This window comes from Halichoeres trimaculatus, unplaced genomic scaffold (genome assembly GCF_033239565.1).
Source record: "Halichoeres trimaculatus isolate MK-OKI-2021-1 unplaced genomic scaffold, fHalTri1.1 fHalTri1_scaffold_5, whole genome shotgun sequence".
Lineage (NCBI taxonomy): Eukaryota > Metazoa > Chordata > Actinopteri > Labriformes > Labridae > Halichoeres > Halichoeres trimaculatus.
In genome coordinates, this window is record NW_027437183.1 from 14,446,030 (window position 1) to 14,465,177 (window position 19,148).

General features: G+C 42.1%; 1 protein-coding gene across 3 annotated transcripts in view; it reads left to right on the forward strand.

Moving 5' to 3' along the window:
• ptch1 (patched 1) overlaps positions 1–19,148 on the forward strand; it is a 50,147-nt gene that overhangs the window by 8,557 nt on the left and 22,442 nt on the right. For all 3 annotated transcript variants that reach the window (XM_074670362.1, XM_074670363.1, XM_074670364.1), the window contains exons 3-12: positions 9,314–9,503; positions 9,886–9,955; positions 10,079–10,170; positions 11,528–11,726; positions 11,855–11,976; positions 14,674–14,821; positions 15,999–16,130; positions 16,300–16,455; positions 17,137–17,235; positions 18,271–18,396. In XM_074670362.1, coding sequence (XP_074526463.1) covers positions 9,314–9,503; positions 9,886–9,955; positions 10,079–10,170; positions 11,528–11,726; positions 11,855–11,976; positions 14,674–14,821; positions 15,999–16,130; positions 16,300–16,455; positions 17,137–17,235; positions 18,271–18,396 — 1,334 coding nt within the window. The remainder of the gene's footprint in view (positions 1–9,313; positions 9,504–9,885; positions 9,956–10,078; positions 10,171–11,527; positions 11,727–11,854; positions 11,977–14,673; positions 14,822–15,998; positions 16,131–16,299; positions 16,456–17,136; positions 17,236–18,270; positions 18,397–19,148) is intronic.

Below are 19,148 nucleotides of genomic sequence, written 5' to 3' on the forward strand. Positions count from 1 at the left end.
TTGAAGTTGTTTAAGCCAACCTTCTCTTCTTGTTTGGAAACACATCCTCTGCATCATTTTTGGCCAAACTCAGAGATTGTTCTCTACAAAAAATCTAATTAGACCTGATATACACTACATAGAGATAAAAGAATCAAGATTGCAGTTGCTTTTGTTTGTGTAGCACTGCTTTTAAAAAAGACAAGTTAAAAGACAAGCTAGTAGCTAGCAAAGCAAACAGAGTGTAAATCTGAATTACCGCTTTCGCACATGCTTGATTTTCAGGAGCTCTGCTTATTTCTTGTTTACACACGTCCCTCTCAGGGTGAAGTTTTCCCTTTTGGGTAAAGCAGGGGGTGGGAAATTCTATGGAAAAGGGGCCTGACCTGGGAAAAATGATGATGGAAGAAGCTGCATAGACCTACACTTTGACACTGGTGACAATTTTTGTCCTGGTATTTTCTGTTTCTTTCTCACATCATCTCATTTGCTCAGGGCTGTCAGGAAAAATTCCAGTTTATTGTCAGGGTGAAAAGTTTGGCTGTTTACATTCACAAATGCAAACCACCCTAATAATTTCAGGACATATCTTGAGGTGTTGTGAATACAGCTTTCAATCAATCACCCACCTCATATCAAACCATAAAATGAATCAAATTTTTTTGCCAGCATTTTGTAGTTTTTGGCTCTGCTGAAGCGCAAGATCAATTAAAGTTCAGCACAACATTGATACTGGCTGTCATGTTACTTTACTTGTTAACCAGGCACTAATAATGCAGTCAGTATAATTACATGCGCACAGCAGTCTGACTAAGGTCAATGCTTGATTGTAAGGTCACAGCGGGGATCTAGTCTTGTCTGCGTACATGCAAAAAAAAAAAAAGATCATACTTCTGGCCGAGAATGTCGCAGTCCTCTTAAGTAGGTGGCGATGTGTCATTTTTTGATAAGTGAATCTGTGTGCATATCAAACTAGTTTTGATCCACCTCAAGAGGAAACAACGCTCAAACGACGATGGCGGAGATGGAGGCAGCTGTAAATCCTAATGTTTCTTACATACCATGCCTTTTAGTCACATCACATGGTGTCTGTTTGTTGTGTTGGAGCACAGGGACCCTATTTATCCTGGTCATCTACTTCCTCTTCAGGTTTAATTTGCTTGCACTGAACCCATAGATGCCGAGTCTTGCCTAATCCAGCCGCAGCCCAATAGCAACCGCATTATCTAGGCATTTCAATTGAGCTTTGCTCAGTCCATTATCGGTCTGACTGCGCAGTGTACATGCATCTCAACAGTCAGATCTCGCACTACTAAGCTCATAGTCCAATTTCTTAAGCTGCATAAAGGTACAGAGTGTCTTTACCCTCGATACAAGCATAAAAAGTTTGCTACCTAGTTTTAATAGTTCTACTGGACTTTCTCAAATGTGGCTATGATGAATTCTTAATTCTGATTGGTCAAACCCCCTAACAATGGTTATTGTTTCTGACTAGCAAGAAAGTGGCTATGGAAAACCCAATTACAACTCAATCCACTTAAAAGAGGTCAGCACTTTTATCTGTTTATGATCTACCTTTTTCTGTTGAAAATGTGGAAAAGAGTTAAGTTTTATGACATTTTTGCAAAACTTTAGATTCTTGGTTTAATGGCCAACCAGACACCAGAAGAGTGAAGCAGCTCAGAGACATCAAGAATTGGCAAAGGATGTTGTAACCCTCAAGAAGCTGAGTCGGAGAGACATGGACTAAATTGAACATAATGGACACAAAGCAACCACGAACCATAACAGGGTGTAGGCTTTGGCAGTGATGCAGGACTGGTTAGGGGGAGAAGAGAGAGAGGGCTTGTAGCACACCTTATACAGGTGCTGCTTTTTATTTTAGCATCTGTGTAGATCAAAATGTGAAAATGAAAAGAAATCTGAGAATTAATGTTAATTTTACCCCAAAAGGCTGATATGAACACTGTGGCTATGGAAGCACTACTAGCCATTGAATCTGAGAGACATTTCTTGTTATTGCCTTGGCTATTGTCTTAAAATGTTGTTTCTTGGAAGCTGGGTAGTGAGCAGGATAATGACAGTGAGCGAGTGATAATGCGAATTACAATCCCTTCAGGGTAGACAGGACTCCTCCACTTCAGTTTGGGTCTTTGGGTTCAAAGCCTGAGTGTCCAGAGGAGTTCAAATGCTAATGTAACCAAAAAAAAAGTGTAATTTATAGATCAAGGGATAAAATCTTTCTAACCCCCTCTCTCAATCTTTCTTCCATTTACTTCATCACTTTCTGCCTTTGTGTCTTATATTCCACACTAAGGAATGTGTGATTTTTCGGATACCTGAAATCATGGGCCATCTTTCCAGGAAATGACAGGGAGATGGCTGGTTGAGATTGGCTGCTCAGGCTCATGTCACGGTCTGTTATGGCTGGGCTGTGGGCCAATCACAGGGCAGCAAATGCAACATGGGGAGATCGTTCACCTGGCTTGCATTGGACAGGCACTGACACGGGATACAGGATGAGATTTTCTTTTCCCCAGCAGACACTCCAGTACAGCTTCCTCAAATTCTGTCTTTTTCAATGTTTCTGATTTTACAGGGGGATAAATGAACACTTTTTTCTCTTTGAGTATCATTAGAATAGCTTTTGCATTACAAATCACAATAAGTCCAACATGTTGTTGCTGCAATCACCAATTGAGACATCATTTGCCCAACCTCTGCACACATGCATGCACATACTACACACACGGACTCCCTGTCAGCGTTTTCTTACTCAACTATTCCTTCCACTGCTCTGTGAATCCATTGGCATTGAAAAGACTTTTTTTTGGTTTGGTGGGGGGGTGGGTAGGAGGGAGAGAGTGGGACCTGAATGAAGGCAGCAACGTGGAAGAATCTGCCCATTGAGGAGTGTGTGAATGTACACCTCGGGCCCAGGGGAAGCAGCATTGGGAGCCAGCCGACTGCTAAATACACCCATTTTAGGGGCTGCAGGGGCCGGACAGGTGATTAGCATAATCAGGGGCGAGGGGAGCCATACATATGGTAATGCTGGAGTTTGGGGGGCATCGGGTGGGGGCTTGGAGAGGAGAGAGTGTGTGGTGGTGGGGGAGCAGGGGTTGGCAGCTGGGGTGTCACATTTGTGTCAGAGATCTGGGTGCTAGGGGGTGTCTAGCTGCATGAGGAGACACTGTGCTACATCTACACGTCAGTGCACTTTCGCTCCCTGTTTCTTATGATTTTCCATCTTTGTCATCTTCTAGCTGTCAGTTTTTCCTTTTGTATGCAGCTCTTCTCCATCTTTCTTATTTTACCCTTCTTCTAAGCAGCCCCCCTTCTCTGTGAGAGCTGAAAGAAGAGAGGGAAAGAGAGACTGAGGGGGAGAGAGTTGCAGAGTGAGGGGGGCTCTCCATGGGTCAGATGGGGTCTCAGCTCTCAGTGAGGCCTTTCAGCACATATTTGTGGCTGTGTGCACACCTGCATTGCAGTGGCCACATTCAAAACTACTTTTACTGCTTTACATACGACTGTTTTTGCCTCTACTACGACCGCTAACACATCGTTCTCCTGCTGATTTATCTGCTGCTTCCACACCACAGGGGGTAAATATTCTCATAGATGGAATAAAAATGAATCAAGGTAAACTTGCAAAAGCTGGGCAAGGTAACAAACAAGTGGCATTAGTAAATTCAAAATCTTGAGAAGCTTTCAGAATCACAGAAAGCATTAATATGAGGATGAAGAGTGACAGCAGATGGTAGAGAGACGAACAGGAAAGAAAGACAACAGGTGTGTTCCTCTCAGTGATCAAAGCTCTGTCAGGTTATTGACAGAAGCAGCTGAGAAGAGGACAAACAGGAAGAAAAAGAGAAGAGGAAAAGGAAATGACAAGTTGTGCTAGTGATCTCTTGATAACTACCAAACAATTGAAGACATTTCATGCAACAGGTGTCATTTTTTTATATTAAGTATTTTATCAGTTTCTAAAATGTGCATTGTACATATATATTGCATCAGTGTATTTTCATAGCCTCTCTTTTATCTCCTGACAGAGTTTTTAGCTGCTCTCAGTAGATTTTTCCTTTGTCTGATTGCATCACTGAATTTGTGCAGTCATCATCCTCCCTCTGTCAGTGTACAGCTCAGGGTATGGGAGGTCGCTGTAGACTTGGTGGCGGAGAGATGACCTGGTTTTGGGGGGCTTCCTCCTCACCACAGGGGGTCCCTGCTGAGAGGGGGCCTAATCCAGCTAATCCTTTCTCTGCTCTCACACACACACACGAAAGCACACACACAAAGTTTGGCCACATGCTCTTGCATACAGTATACTGGTGTTTACATATGCGTGCATGCACATAAGCCATTGATCCCATTATCACGGGATGTATTATTATTCTTTATATGTGTAGAATGTTATGGTATGATATGATAAACTACAATAATCAGTTTCTGTCAATGGTAGGTGTCATTTTTGTGCACACAGATCTTGCAATGTGTGTATGTTTTATTTCAAGCACTAGAGCTGTACAAGTTGTTTGCGAGTTGTGCCGCGTGTTTCCCTTGAAAGTGCAGGATGCTTCTGTTGTCAGGCGTCAGAGATGTGCAGGGGGTGGGGCTTTGCTGTTGTGCGATGCTTGGATAAGAGAGAAAGTTGGCAAGGGGAAAGGGGGGTGGGCTGGCTTTGACAGAGGGGCTGGGCTGATTGCCATCATGATCTGGCCAATCACAGAGTAGAGCTGAATAGAGCAAAGGGGAAAAAAATGAGAGTATAAAGAGGAGGGGGAGTTTAGGACTGAAAGCAGGGAAGGGGGTGATGTCGGTTCCTTAGAAACCTACTTTCTCTCTCCTTGTCCCCACAGCCCCCCGTTCACCTACTTTGAGAATAGGGGGGACCAGGGGTTAATGTTATGCAACATGCTGAATACCCACACTGAGCGCTCCAATACAGTGACACACATAAGACTGCCTCCTCTTCTCTCACCTCTCCTTTCGTTTCTTCTTCTACATTCCTCTTCTGTGTAGCTTTATTTTTTGCCTGGTTAAGTAGTGTTTTTGATTATTCACCAAGCTTTGTGACACATATACAGGCCTTGAAACGCTCAGATACAGCGTCCAACATACATGCACAGTTAACTCAACAGTCTTCCGTGAGAAAGGTGTGTGAAAGAAGATCTCTGCTAGAGGGCAGTGCTGACATAACGGGTGAAATAATTGTGCCAAGGCCGAAAGGAAAGTTTTTTTCTTCCTGTTTAACCTGCTGGTAATTCCTGCTTTGCTGATGACTATTTTATGTCATCATTAAAATACAACATATTTATTTCACAGTATCACAGTGGAGCTCACATTTTGGCAAGGAAACGTCAAATTTTGGATTAGTGGTGAAATATAGGCTCAAACAATTAATGAGATGTTTGAAAATGTGTTTATGAAGCATTCCAGCTGCAATTGGCTTATCAATATGTTACATGTAGGCCTGAGCTGATAACAAATTTTGCTGGACGATATATTATTCCACATTTATTGGTGATAAACAATACCATTGACAATATTATTTTGAGACCAAGTTAACTACTAATATAAAAAATATATCACTATAATGCAGTTCACCCTTTCAAATGCATTAAACTTGTATTTCTTACGAGGATTTTTTCACTAATGTTATTCTTTCAAATATCCAAAAAACAAACAATAAAAATAAAATGGGCTCTCTGTCAAAAATTGCACTTGAATAAAGAACTGGGTTAAAATGATGAATTTCATTTGTGATGTAGCAAACGCTACTCTTTGTGTCCATGGAAATTCTCACTCATTCAGATCATTTATTCTAAATGCTCCAAACCGAGGCAACTGGACTGTTTAGAGTTTGTGAAGTTGTTTCTCCTCTCATCCATGAGGCTTCATCAGCTTTATCCCAAACTACAAAAACAAACACGCATGCACATGCTGATATATTGAGACTGGCAAAATTATTGAGTTCATTTCATTTATTGAACAATTAATTGATTTATTGACTATCATCAGCCTAGTTACAAGCATTTATTCATAGCATCTCGCCAAATACGATGATTTCTATGATATTGGTGTTTGTTTGCAGAGTTTAAGTAATGAGAAATATGACAATAGGTTTGTTAATCAGAAGAGAGAGGAAAGCAAAAAGCATCAGATACTGAAGAAAAAGGAGATGAATAAGCAACAAGGTGCTAGGAGAAGCATTTCAAAGTGGGTGACACTTTATTTTAGATTGAAGCAGCTGAAACCAGGGAGGGACACCTCCAAGACATCAACACATGCTGGGGTCAACCAGTTTTCTTAGCAGAAGGAATATGGGAATATGTGTCATTGAAGAAACACAGCTGTGTGTACGCACACACACTTACACGCACATGCTTACACTCACACTCACTCACTCACTCACTCACACACACACATTTTCCTGGTCCAGCTGGGGTGTTAATTTCACCCCGAGGCTGTGTGAGTGTTGACCCCAAAACGCTGTAACCTCGTGAAGTGTGGAATTCTCCTAAGCCTGAGGCCGTGATGTGCTGTTTCCTGTAGAGAGAGTTAGTGCATTCCTTTAACTTGTCCCATTCCTGGCTGCTTGCTGTAAACTTGGGGTCTTTGGGTGGCAGTCTGTGACTTGGAATGTGTTCAAAACAGACAGTCACTCCTCTTAAACCTGCTCTTTTCTGATCAAAAAAATCAATCATATGATTTTTGCTTCATTGCAGCAAATTGAGAATGAATTCACTTCATTCCTCAAACCTAGGATCCCGTTTTTTCCTCGGCTGTGTTTTCCAGCCAAGCTGCAGGCTAGATTTCCTCCTGAGCGTTGAGTGTACTGGACAAGTCGACTTGTTAGTGCTCTGTCAGTCTGCATAGGGACCAAATCAGTTCCATGCGTGCTGTTTTTGAAGGCAGCACCGGTGTAACGTAGACGTGTAGCAGTGAAAAGCATGTCGCTCCAGTTAGCTGGGGCCTGCTATTAATGATGAGTATTATAAACATGCCTTCAGACAGGATCAGATGAGAGTGCTGTTTGGGTCCAGAAAAAAAGAAATCAAGTGTGTTTTCTCTAATGCCCCAAGACATGGCCCCCTCCCTCCTCGTTCCATTGGTCTGACTGGGTGGTCCGGCTCAGCAGAACAGGCATGCTTATGTTCAACTTTAATGCTATTACAATGGGCTGAAAATATTCAATCTATGCCTTCTGTTGCAGGAATCGAGCGGAATTGTTAAATTGGATCAGAGCGTAATAAAATGTTACAGATTTTTCACACAGTCGGCTCTCTCCCTGGGCCTTTTTCATTTTGTTTTTGTGCGTGTGAGTGTGTGTGAAAGAAGACGAATTTGCCCAAGCTTTTACCAAGCATTCAGCCACTGATGATGGAAGAGCTCAAATCATTTGCTCATAAATCAGACACAGCTACACCAAACTGCAGCAAGCACGCGAAACTCAGGGAGAACTGAGCACAACTGATGCACATTAACCTGCATCTGATACAGCTCAAATTTTGCATTTATTTATCAGGTTTGAAATTTCAAGGTTTTTTTTAAGGTTTGCATGGCTGACTGCATTTGTTTGTGCATAATGTTTGTGAGGGGGACTTTGCCAGACTTGCCTTGGCTGTACTGGGGTGGAGCAGGGCAGCTGAAGGCCTGAAAGGCTGCTTTTGTAGCTGGGGCTAGCTAAGAGCTCAGAGCGCACGCACAGGGCTTAGTCCCACCACGATACTGGGAGCAAAGCCTGGAAGAGAGGCGCTCTCTCTGTCTGTGTGTGTGTCTCTCACTCTTTATCACACACACACACACACACACACACATACACGCAGTTAACATGGCCTGGTGCTGCAAATGAAAGAAGACACGTTGAGCTGTTTCAGAGAGATGTGGATCAGCTGGAGCAGTGTTACTCATCAGGATTCAAAGGAGTTGGGAAGTCTTACATTGTAGTGGTACAAGCTCAATCCCAGTGAAGTGCTCTTGTTTAAGATGCATGTCTGATAAAATCATGGCCCTGATGAGCTGTCTTTGGGTTTGTGTTGCGGACCAGATCACTTCAAGAGCTACAGATGTTTTAGCACATGATGCTTCCTGTGCGTGTGTGTGTGAATGTGATCACAACTCATGTGTTCATACTGCGCTACATACTGCTGTTTAAAAATGGAGATCTGCCTTATATCTTGTAAGTTGTAAAACATATTTAGTAGGGATGTCTCGATACAACCTTTTCACACCCAATACGATACAGATAATGCAGCCTTGAGTACTAGCTGGTACCAATATCAATCCGATTCAATATCAGCGTGAATCATACATACTTTTATTACGTATTTTGTAGTATGAAGTGAAAGAAAGGATTGTTTAACTGTTATTACTGCTATTAACTCAATGATGAGGTTGATTGTATTGAACTTTTTTGATTCTGTGCTGCCACAGGAAACTTCCACATAACAAGTTTTGCACCTAGCTGCAACGTTATTTTCAGATTTTAATGGAAAAATACTGCCACACAGCTGACATCACTCCTACTCTTTGCTACTTTGTTAGCACCTTAGCACACACTGTTGTTGTGATCACGTGGGCTCTGCATGCTGGATCCAGGCACTGCTGGATGAAAGTGCTGGAGCCAAGTCTAAAATGGTCTGCTTGTATTGTATTGCATATATCGGGGATTTTAGATGCAGGTTGATATAACCTGATTTAATCCACTACTTGTATTTTTGCCAACTTTGGACTGATATCCAATATCAGTACTGGATAAGACACCCCCAATATTCAGTAAAAAAAATCTAGAATATGTTTTCAAGTATGATGCTACCTTGATGTCTTTACTGCTGTATCAAAGTTATTAGAGACCAATCAATATTGGACAAATACCTCATCTTGACACTTTGCAAAAGGTCGCTTTGTGTCAACTAAACTCAATTTTGTTCCATGCATCCATCAGTTATCACTATAAAGCACAACTTTAAAGCAAACAGTCTAATTTAACCTTTTATCAGTTTTACAGCCTGGTATCTGTTACACTACAACAGGACTCAACCCAGTAGGACAGAATGGGTTGTGTTACAATCCAACACATTATGATCTGATACGATATGACACAACACCACATGGTATTTTGTCGGATACAAAAAATCAGATTACACTTCCTTTTTGGGTGTTTTTCTAAAAATCTGTCATTGAAAAACTCTTTACCTTAAATTTTTCTCAATTTTAGCCAGTAATGTGTTTAATGATTTTGTTTGTGCGTGTTTGTGTGTGTGTGTGTGTGTGTGTGTGTGTGTGTGTGTGTGTGTGTGTGTGTGTGTGTGTGTGTGTGTGTGTTCAGTTGGCGGGCGTGTGAACCAGGAGCTGAAGTACACTCGGCAGAAGATAGGAGAGGAGGCCATGTTTAACCCTCAGCTGATGATCCAGACGCCGCGGGAGGAAGGAGCAAATGTATTAACGGTGGAGGCGCTCCTGCAGCACCTGGATTCAGCACTAAGAGCCAGCAGAGTTCATGTTTACCTTTATCATAGGTAAGTCCATCTGCTCTCCAGTCATCCCCCTCTCTTCTTATGTGACAACATGACACAGAAATGTGAGGCTTAAACTTACTGTAGACTTGTTCATTCATGGTTCTGTAATGTTGACTGCTGTAAGCCTCATAACGTATTGTCTTCTATGGAATTGAATTATTCTAGTAAATCAGTTACATCAGTTATCCTCATGCCCATGTGAAGGAAGATAAATATCCTACCTGTAGTCTGCACTCAGTAATCTTTTAGCTTACTGTTCTTCATTATGATGAAAGATGCATCACTTTTTGTTATTAATTTTTGATGCATCTTGCCTCAGGAACCTTCTCAACATAAAGCAATGACAAAAACTAAACAGAAACTCTTTTGTTCTCTTTTTCAGACAATGGAAATTAGAACACTTATGCTACAAATCAGGAGAACTTGTCACAGAAACTCATTTTATGAATCAGGTGAGGTGTGAACTTTGACCATATGACATCATCAGTACCTTCTTGTCCCTGGTGATTCCTCTCGGTCTAGTTTTTAATGTGTGTCAACTCTGCTTTGTTTTGGCCATGTTTTTCTCCAATTAGATCATAGAAAAGCTACATCCCTGCCTCATCATCACCCCTTTGGACTGTTTCTGGGAGGGAGCCAAGCTCCAGTCTGGGATGCTCTATCTCCCGTAAGTACACAAAACTCCTTTTTACTAGACTGAATCTGTATTTTATGATGTGTTGGTTCAATCAAAATGTGCCAACACAGGCATGCATAACATCACATTGGCCAGTCTCCTTTGAGCGCACCGTCAAGTGATCTGATGTTACAAAAAAAATCCTAATTGGTCTCAGAAAGGGCTTTCCTCACAGCGAGGCAAGTCTGTAAGCTGCATCAAATGCACTCCGGGGACTATAAGATCTGAACACTGAGCTCATGAGAGCTTGTAATGGAAGTATCAATATTGTAATAATCATTTTTCTGGTGGTTTTCAAGACATAAAAAGTGAGAATGTGGATTTTGGGTTCTTGTTTTTACCCCCTTTGGTTGAGGCTGCCCAAACATGCTCAGCCCATCTAAAGAGACACCGGAGAGAAACAAGAGTGTGTGTGCATGTGTGTGAGTCCTGAACTCGTCCCCTCTGAAGGCTCTATTGTAGTGGTTGCTGGCATGCGTATCGCTGGCGATAGTTTCTCTCCAGCCCTGGGCCTCACACCATTGTCTGGCCCTTCTGTTGCTAATGGCCTGCTGCTACAGTAATACTCAGCAGACCTTTACCTCTGCATGCGCGTGTGCATGCACAAAGTGTACAGTATGCCACTGCCATAGGTCCACACAGTATGTTCGCTTTTGTTAATGCTTGAAGATGTATCAGCATGAGGCTGTACCTCCAGAGCTTGTGTGTGTGTTAATCAAAGATGGTGAAAAAGGTTTTTACTATGTTCTGGTTGGGAGGCTGGGAATAATAACCCAAGCCTGGTTAAGCACATACAATGTCGTCTGAATGACAGAGAGAGAGAGATTCAGAGAAAGAGAGGTTGGAATGTGTGAGGCAAAGAGAGACAAGGACTGGTTTGGAGCAGGAATTTGGTACCGCACCATTGCATGATGGGAATTTGTCTCCATTTATTGTTTTCTGTCACATAGCAAGAAAGAGATTATTCTCTTCATTAAAATTTTGACTGTTACTCAAGGTTGCGTCTAAGGATGATTGCAACCAGGCATCTGAAAAGTGAAGTCTTACCTACATCAGATTCTTTTACTTTTTGTCTTTCTGTTTTTTTTTTGTCGTAAATACGGGGTCTTATTAAAGTAATTGAAGGTTTTAGGTAGTAATGTTACACCTACAGTGCACATGATGCAGAAAAAGAAGCTGACAATTGTTTCTTGTTTTTTTTTCTCTGATAAACCTAACTGTGTGAGTAAGATCACATGAAGCTCATGAAGGACAGACAAAATTCTGAACACACAAAAGGCCCAGAAATAGACCCATAACTCTTTAAAACATTCTCTAACTGTTTTCTTTGATGTCCATTTCTTTGCAGAGGTAAAGACCCTCTTCAGTGGACTAACTTTGACCCTAAAGAGTTCCTCGAGGACTTACGAAGAGCAAATTTCCCTGTAGAAGGTTTTGAGGAGATGTTAGAAAAGGCGGGTGTTGGACACGGCTACATGGATAGGCCCTGTCTGAACCCTGCTGACCCTGACTGTCCCCTTTCTGCGCCCAATAAGAACTCAACTAAGGTAGGCACAAATATGCGTGCTCAGAGTATCTGAGTACAACTTTTATATGTTTTGGTCAAGCATCAAGTCTTTAGTTTAAGCTTAGCTGCTGACAGTTATTTTCTCGCCTGTTGCTTTTATTGCACCAGCCATTTGACGTGGCGCAGGCCTTAAGAGGAGGCTGCCACGGTCTGTCCAGGAAGTACATGCACTGGCAGGAGGAACTGATCGTAGGAGGGACCACCAAGAACGGCAGCGGACCCCTGCTCAGGTAACATACCCACAGTTACACATACACACCCTCATAAACACTACTGTGATCACTGCAGGGCTTATTCTGGAAAGAGTGTGTTTTTTTGTTCTTTCACGCTCTGTGGAACGGTGCGTGCGTGCATGCAAGCGTGCGTGTGCACTCTTGTGCTGTAAATCTTGCAGTCATTAGCAGATTCCAGTGAAATCTTAGAGCTCCAGCTGTTCCTGCTCAGCTCTGGCTGCTCTGCCTGGACACTACCTACACATACACACTCACACATGTGCACAAAATGATCTATTGCCGGACTAGTTTGTGCAAATATACAGTGGTTTAAGGTACATGGCCTTAATTCCAGCACAAGCAGCAGGACAAAGCTTATAGATTATGTGGTGCACCCTTAGATATATAATATGCACAGTTCTAAGTATGAAAAGGGTTAATGCCCTACACACACCATGCACTTCATGACAGTGTTAACATGTTAAAATCCAATGCCCACAGGAATTAAAAACATGCACATTTTAAAAACAAAAAGTAGCTTCCTTTGGCAGGGGAAAGCTTTGCAAATTATGCAACATTTTACAAATGGGCCACTTACTTAAATGTTAAATTGCAGTTTGGATGGTGCACACATATATATGTACACACACACACACACACAGATGCATTAGCACACATACTGGTAACAGAGTACAGTGGGGTGCGTTGTTTGTTTTGTGGTCATGTTTTTTTCCTGGCAACGTTGGGTCATTAGGGTGTCTGTGCATGCCTGCCTGCCTGCCCGCCTGCCTGTGTGTGTGTGTGTGTGTGTGTGTGTGTGTGTGTGTGTGTGTGTGTGTGTGTGTGTGTGTGTGTGTGTGTGTGTGTGTGTGTGTGTGTGTGTGTGTGTGTGTGTGTGTGTGTGTGTGATTTAGTTGCCCTGTCCATTGGGCTTTTGCTGCTGGCACTCCATTTCTACATCTTGTTTACTAACTACCACCATTACCGTGATTATCACCATATTACAGAGATCACATTCATGAAGAGAATGACGAGCTAATGTCGACTCCTTTGGTTCGTAAAATTTGACGACCTGACACCGCATAGACTGACTCGACTACAGTTTTTAGTTGCAGACTGTTCCAAAGTAATTTCTTAATGACTTATTAGTTGATTTTTTTTATGACCTTCCTAGTGTGTGTATGAGAACAGTGCATTCCTCATTTCATTAGATACCATGGCACTCTTAAAATCTGTCAGAACACGATCAGGAATCTCGTAGATTAGGACCGGATACCCATTTTATGAGATCTGGCACCTTCCTTTGATGCTATAAAATACAGACTGTACATTTTCTGTTATACTTATCCTACCTGCAGTAGAAGTTGGTTCAGGGACAGAGAAGAGATGAGAGAAGGCAATGTACTCTATGTTGTGTCATAACTTTGTCTCACAGGCAAATAAGATGAATACTATTAGTACAAAATTTTTCAGATAAAATGTCAAGGATAAAAGCAAAATGGTGGCTTTGTTAAAGCTAAACAGCACATGACTTGTTGGCACATTAAAAATAAATTGCAACTTCTTAATGGACAGATCATAAATTATAATCAATTTTGAAAATGTACCAATCAAACTGATCTTTATTAGTTGAGTAATATTGACCCATTTTTATGTTTACTAATCTTTACATGGAATCTTATTCATTTTTTTCTGTATTTTTAGAAAGCACACATCATAGATGCATCACTGCTACTAAATAAGTCATTCAGGAAATAATCCACAGATTACTTCAAGTGAAAACAACCCAGTACAAATATTTCACCTGGCTTAACAAGTGAATGTTTGTTGTGTGCGGTGTGTGGCAAATGAAGCAGGTTTCATGGCTGTGGGCATCGGTATTCTTGGCTCAGCAGCCTCATCAGATGGAACAATATTATGCTTATGCTGCAGGTGTGCTTTACACTTCACACACTGTTGTTTATGATGCATTTTTTCCAACATGCTCCAGGCACTGTGGTCCCGATGTGTTTTTATTTTCAATCCTCCTTTGCTGGTTACACTAGCTGCCTCTCTGTTCTGAGGCAGAAGGGTTTAAGAATTTTGATTTTCTCGCCTTTTGGTGTTTTTTTGTCATTAGTGCGTCTTTACTGTTGCAATTGTAGATTCTGGAGAATAGGGATGTATAGGGATGTGTGTTTGGCTGGCAAATTTATTCTGTTATTACAGTTATTAGATGCTGATATAATGCTTAATGCTAAATAATAGTATTTTACATCTAGAATATGGAGATTTAGCAGTATGTGCCCAGGCTGTGTTTGGTTAAACTAGTATAGAAACACTCAACTGGCACAATCTAGCACATGTAAATGGACGTGGATGCTAATCTGAAAGGAGAATTTAAGGCAAGAAAGTCAGTCGCATTGGATCATCCCAAGTTAAAAATCTTATTTTGACAAACAGCAGTTATTGGTATGGTTTCAAGCCCACATAAGATGTAGTATTTATGAGTTCCAATATCTGAAAGCACTTTCAGGTATGTGGTTTCGTGGGTTTAATGTCATTTTCACATCCTGAATTCAAGCTCTTTCCATTGTTGATCTTTTCATGTAAATAAAATACTGTTTGTGAAGTATTGCACCTCATTGACCCACTCCTTTTTCTTCTCCCGCTTTCATCCCTTCCATCTTTTCCTCCCTCTTGCCCTGCCTTGCCACCCTCCCTTCTCCTGCACAGTGCCCAGGCCTTACAGACCATGTTCCAGCTGATGACTCCCAAGCAGATGTTTGAGCACTTTCGCGGCTACGACGATGTTTCTCACATCAACTGGAATGAAGAGAAGGCTGCAGCTATACTGGAAGCCTGGCAGAGGAGATACTCTGAGGTATGATACTTACAAATAACAGAGGGAGAGAATAGAGAAGAGAAGGGGGTAAGGGGAAAGAAATCTACCCTAAATCCTCTACAACCACATTGTAAATCACTGGCCGGATACAGGTGAACATGGGATGGCCCCATCCAAAGCCAGGGCCCCTGATAGATCCGAGAACCAATGTTGGTGTGTGGTAAAGGGCTAAAGCTTCCCTCTCTCTTGCTCAGTAGAGAGGAGCAACAGGGCAAGCAAGTCTGGAATACATTAAGGGATTGCTGGATGTCTTTCTCTCTCCCTCTTTAACTCATACACTAACACACACACACACACACACACACACACACACACACACACACACACACTCACCCAGACACACGCAAGAGCTCACACACAATCTCTTTCCCAGCTGTGGCCCAATTGGTGGCTCATGTGTGACATCATCTGGTCTTTGTTTTGGGGGGCCCCAACCTCTGTTCGCCATGGCGTGACCTTATGTGTGTGTGTGGATGTACACAAGTGCGTATGTGTGCCCATTCATCTTAAGGCTCTGGGATCACAGAAAGACAGAAGTGTGATCCTTTCATGAAGTGAAAGTGTTTGTTCAGTGTCAGCCTGGAAGTTCAAAAAAGTGACGGACGCCAAATATTGCTCCATCTTCTTGTGTGTTTGTATTTAAGGTTAAAGTGTCTGCATTGATAGTTATGTGCTTGCATGGTGGTGTGTGCCTGACACATGTGCAAGTTCATAAGTTGGTGTGAGAGTGTGTGTGATCTAGTGTGTGTTTCCTAATGTGTGTCAGCCGACATTACTCCCCACTGAGCAGTAACTGCACTACAATGTTGAAGCCATCTGTCTGCCTGATAGTGAGAGGAGAGGATGGGTCGAGTACTGTTTGCAGATTCCTTTTAACGCCTCCTGTACACAGAATACTGTAACCTAGATAAACTTAGATTCTTTTTCAATTGGTGCATTTCCGAACCATTTTTCTTAACTAAAAAGTTTATTTAAAAACTTCTTAAACCTGATTGAAGGAGACCTCATCTTTGCCTTTGGTGTACATACTGTTCATCAGGCTCATAATCAAAATAAAAGTCTGACCAGAAGTTTTCCTGTAAGAGGTTTAAAGTTCCGTGCTTCTCCTCTCTTTGCTCTTCTTAACTCATCTCCTCTTGTTTGTCTCTCTCTGTAGGCCGTGTTGCAGAGTGTGGCAGCAAATTCTTCCCAGAAGGTTTTGTCTTTCACCACCACCACTCTGGAAGACATCCTCAAGTCATTCTCTGATATCAGTGTCATTCGGGTGGCCAGTGGATACCTGCTGATGGTAAGGGCAGAAACAAAAAGATACCTCAGTTGTTTGATTTTTTTTTACATTTAAAGGAAAATCTTGATAATGGATTGTGTGAATTTCTGTGCTTTATTGGAAGAAATATGAAGTCCACATGCAGTGTGTTGATTTATAAATGGATCACTTGTTTTCCCTATGTGTCCAGCTGGCTTATGCGTGTCTGACCATGTTGCGATGGGACTGTGCCAAGTCTCAGGGGGCTGTAGGGCTGGCAGGTGTCCTGCTGGTGACGCTCTCTGTGGCTGCTGGTCTGGGCCTCTGCTCTCTTCTGGGGATCTCCTTCAATGCTGCCACCACTCAGGTATCTCCCAAACATGCCACCAGACAGAAAACTGGGTATTTTTCCAAAAGTTAAGACTCAATACTGACTGATTAACACTCAAAATTGCCAACTCAAAGAGCTGGATCACATTTCTTTCAGTGAAATGTTGTACTGACGATCTTCACGTTTTTTTATTTGTAACACTATCTAGGTTTAGTTTATAATTTAGGATTAGAATCTATTTTATAGACTTGTTTTTATCTACAGTGACTGGAAATGCTAGTTTGACTGTTTTTTAGGATGAAAATACTTTTTGTCACAACATTTTTTTTAATTGTGCTTTGAAGGAAACTTGGTTAAGTTTTATTACACAAAAACAAGAATTGGTCAATTATGATACATGTTTTATTTTTGTTTTTTCTTTTTTTTTTCACTTTTTACCAACAAACAAAAGAAAAATGAGTTGTATGAGGCAAAAAACACCTGCGTGCACTGATCCAGTGCCATAATTCATTTGCAATTAAAACCTTTACTTGTCGTTAGAAATGACTGCACAGGTACACTTAATATGCTCAGGAAGATAGGATACATTTGATCAGTTTAGAGAAGGAAAAAAATAGCACTGAAACACAAATACTAATTTTAGTGTGATATGCAGAACGAAGCTGCTTAAATAGTTGTGTTATTCAAGCTCACTGAGTCAGCGAGTTTGTTCAACAGGTGCTTCCCTTCCTTGCTCTGGGAGTTGGAGTGGATGATGTCTTCCTCCTCGCCCATGCCTTCAGTGAGACTGGCCAGAACAAGAGGATCCCATTCGAGGTGAGGCAAACATCCATCCTCACTCTGTTCCTGCCCCTCTGCCGTCTTATCTGCTCCATGGTGGAATGTGTGAAAGCCTGTCTGTGCCTGTGATGTAGCATCAAACAATCACTATGCCACACATTCGGCACGCTTATCTAAGCAGTGCTCCGTATTAAACACGTTCCTCTTGGAGAACACAACAACAATCTAATAGTAGACATTTATCCAAAATTTTGATTAAAAAAAGTTACCTGACGTCAAAATCTTAAGATGTTTTCTCTTAACAAAAAGATGTCCATAGCACAAATTTAATACAAAAAGGAAAACGTAGCCCGACATCGAGTATGGAAAAGTTTAAAGAAATTTTCCAGCATCATGTGTGCTACTATGTGTGTGTGTGTGTGTGTGTGTGTCTTTTTGTGGAGCAGGATAACTTTTCACCTCCAGACGGGGAAAACACAGGCATGTATTTGCTTGTTGTTGTTTTCCCCTGCTTCCCTCCCCTTGTCTCTATGCCTCCCTCATCCCCCAGCTTCCTTTGTGTGGCTGAGATGAAAACTAAACAGAGCTGAACCTGATCTCTCCTGTCTGACACACACACACATACACACACACACACACACAGACCCTGATATACACAAAGAAAGATGCACAAGCTTGCAAATACTCCCTGTGTGGTCTTGCACGTCCTCAAATCTTCTTAGAAGTGCTGCCCAACCTCCAAGCAGTGTGTGCATGCTTATCTCTGCTCTGCAGTCATAATTTCACTTAAAAAGCTTTCATTTTGAAGGGCACGGTGTCAACATTTTCTTTATTCTCTCTACTTTTCCCTCAATGTTTGCACAGAAAGTAGACAGGCGCAGGTGGATTATCCCAAAGCACTTGAGGGCTTCAGAAACATTGCAATCACTGTCACTCATATAGGAATCAGGATAATTGTCCATAATTTCAAGTATTACATGTTTGCCTTTCGGCTAACAAGTGATCAAAAGAGTTGAGTTTCATTGCTTTTCTTTTCATCTCTGTCTCTGTCTCCTTCTCTCTCTGTGTCAGGACCGTACGGGCGAGTGTCTGAAAAGGACGGGGGCCAGCGTGGCTCTCACCTCCATCAGCAACGTCACCGCATTCTTCATGGCAGCCCTCATCCCCATCCCAGCGCTCAGAGCCTTTTCTTTACAGGTACGCCTCATGGTGTGTGTGTGTGTGTGTGTGTGTGCGCGCGCATGTGCTTGTGCATGTGTGAGAAGTAGAGCTCAGTCGTGTGGGGCCTCTCTCTCTTAGTAATAGTCTTGTTCCAGTCCTCATTGGCTCCAGATTTCTCCAGACTGTTGTTTTATTGATTTCATTCATCAAACTGAAAGTGTGTGTTTGTGTGTGTATGTGTGTGTGTGTGTGTGTGTGTGTGTGTGTGTGTGTGTGTGTGCAAGCACAACTGTGTTTTCGTTAAATCCATCCAGCTTTTTCTCTCCCCCTCTTTCTTTGAGGCTGTTTAGTGGTGGGCCCGGTGTCTGTCCAGATTGTGGCCGAGGTCTATGTAACTGAATCCCTCTGCATGTGTGCGTCCATCCGTGTGTGTTTGAATATATGTGTACTCAAGCTTGTGTGTTTGTGTGTCTGTGTGCGTAGAGTTGTGTCTGTGTGGGAGGTTTGAAAAGCAATGGTCTAGCTGTTTGTGTGTATGTCTGATTCTGTGTATGTGTGTGTGTGTGCCTGTGTCTGAAATGTTTGAATGTGTGAGTGTGTTGAAGTTGGGGGATCCAGAGGGGAGCTCTGACTTCTCTAACATCTGTCAGTAATTATGGACGTCACCAGAACAGTGAAAACTGGGACAGAAAGAGACGTCTGTCAGTCGGACAAAATGCCTCCAATGAGCAGTGGATTGTTAATCACACAAACACTTGCTCAGTCTTGGTGAAACACACTTTTTAAGA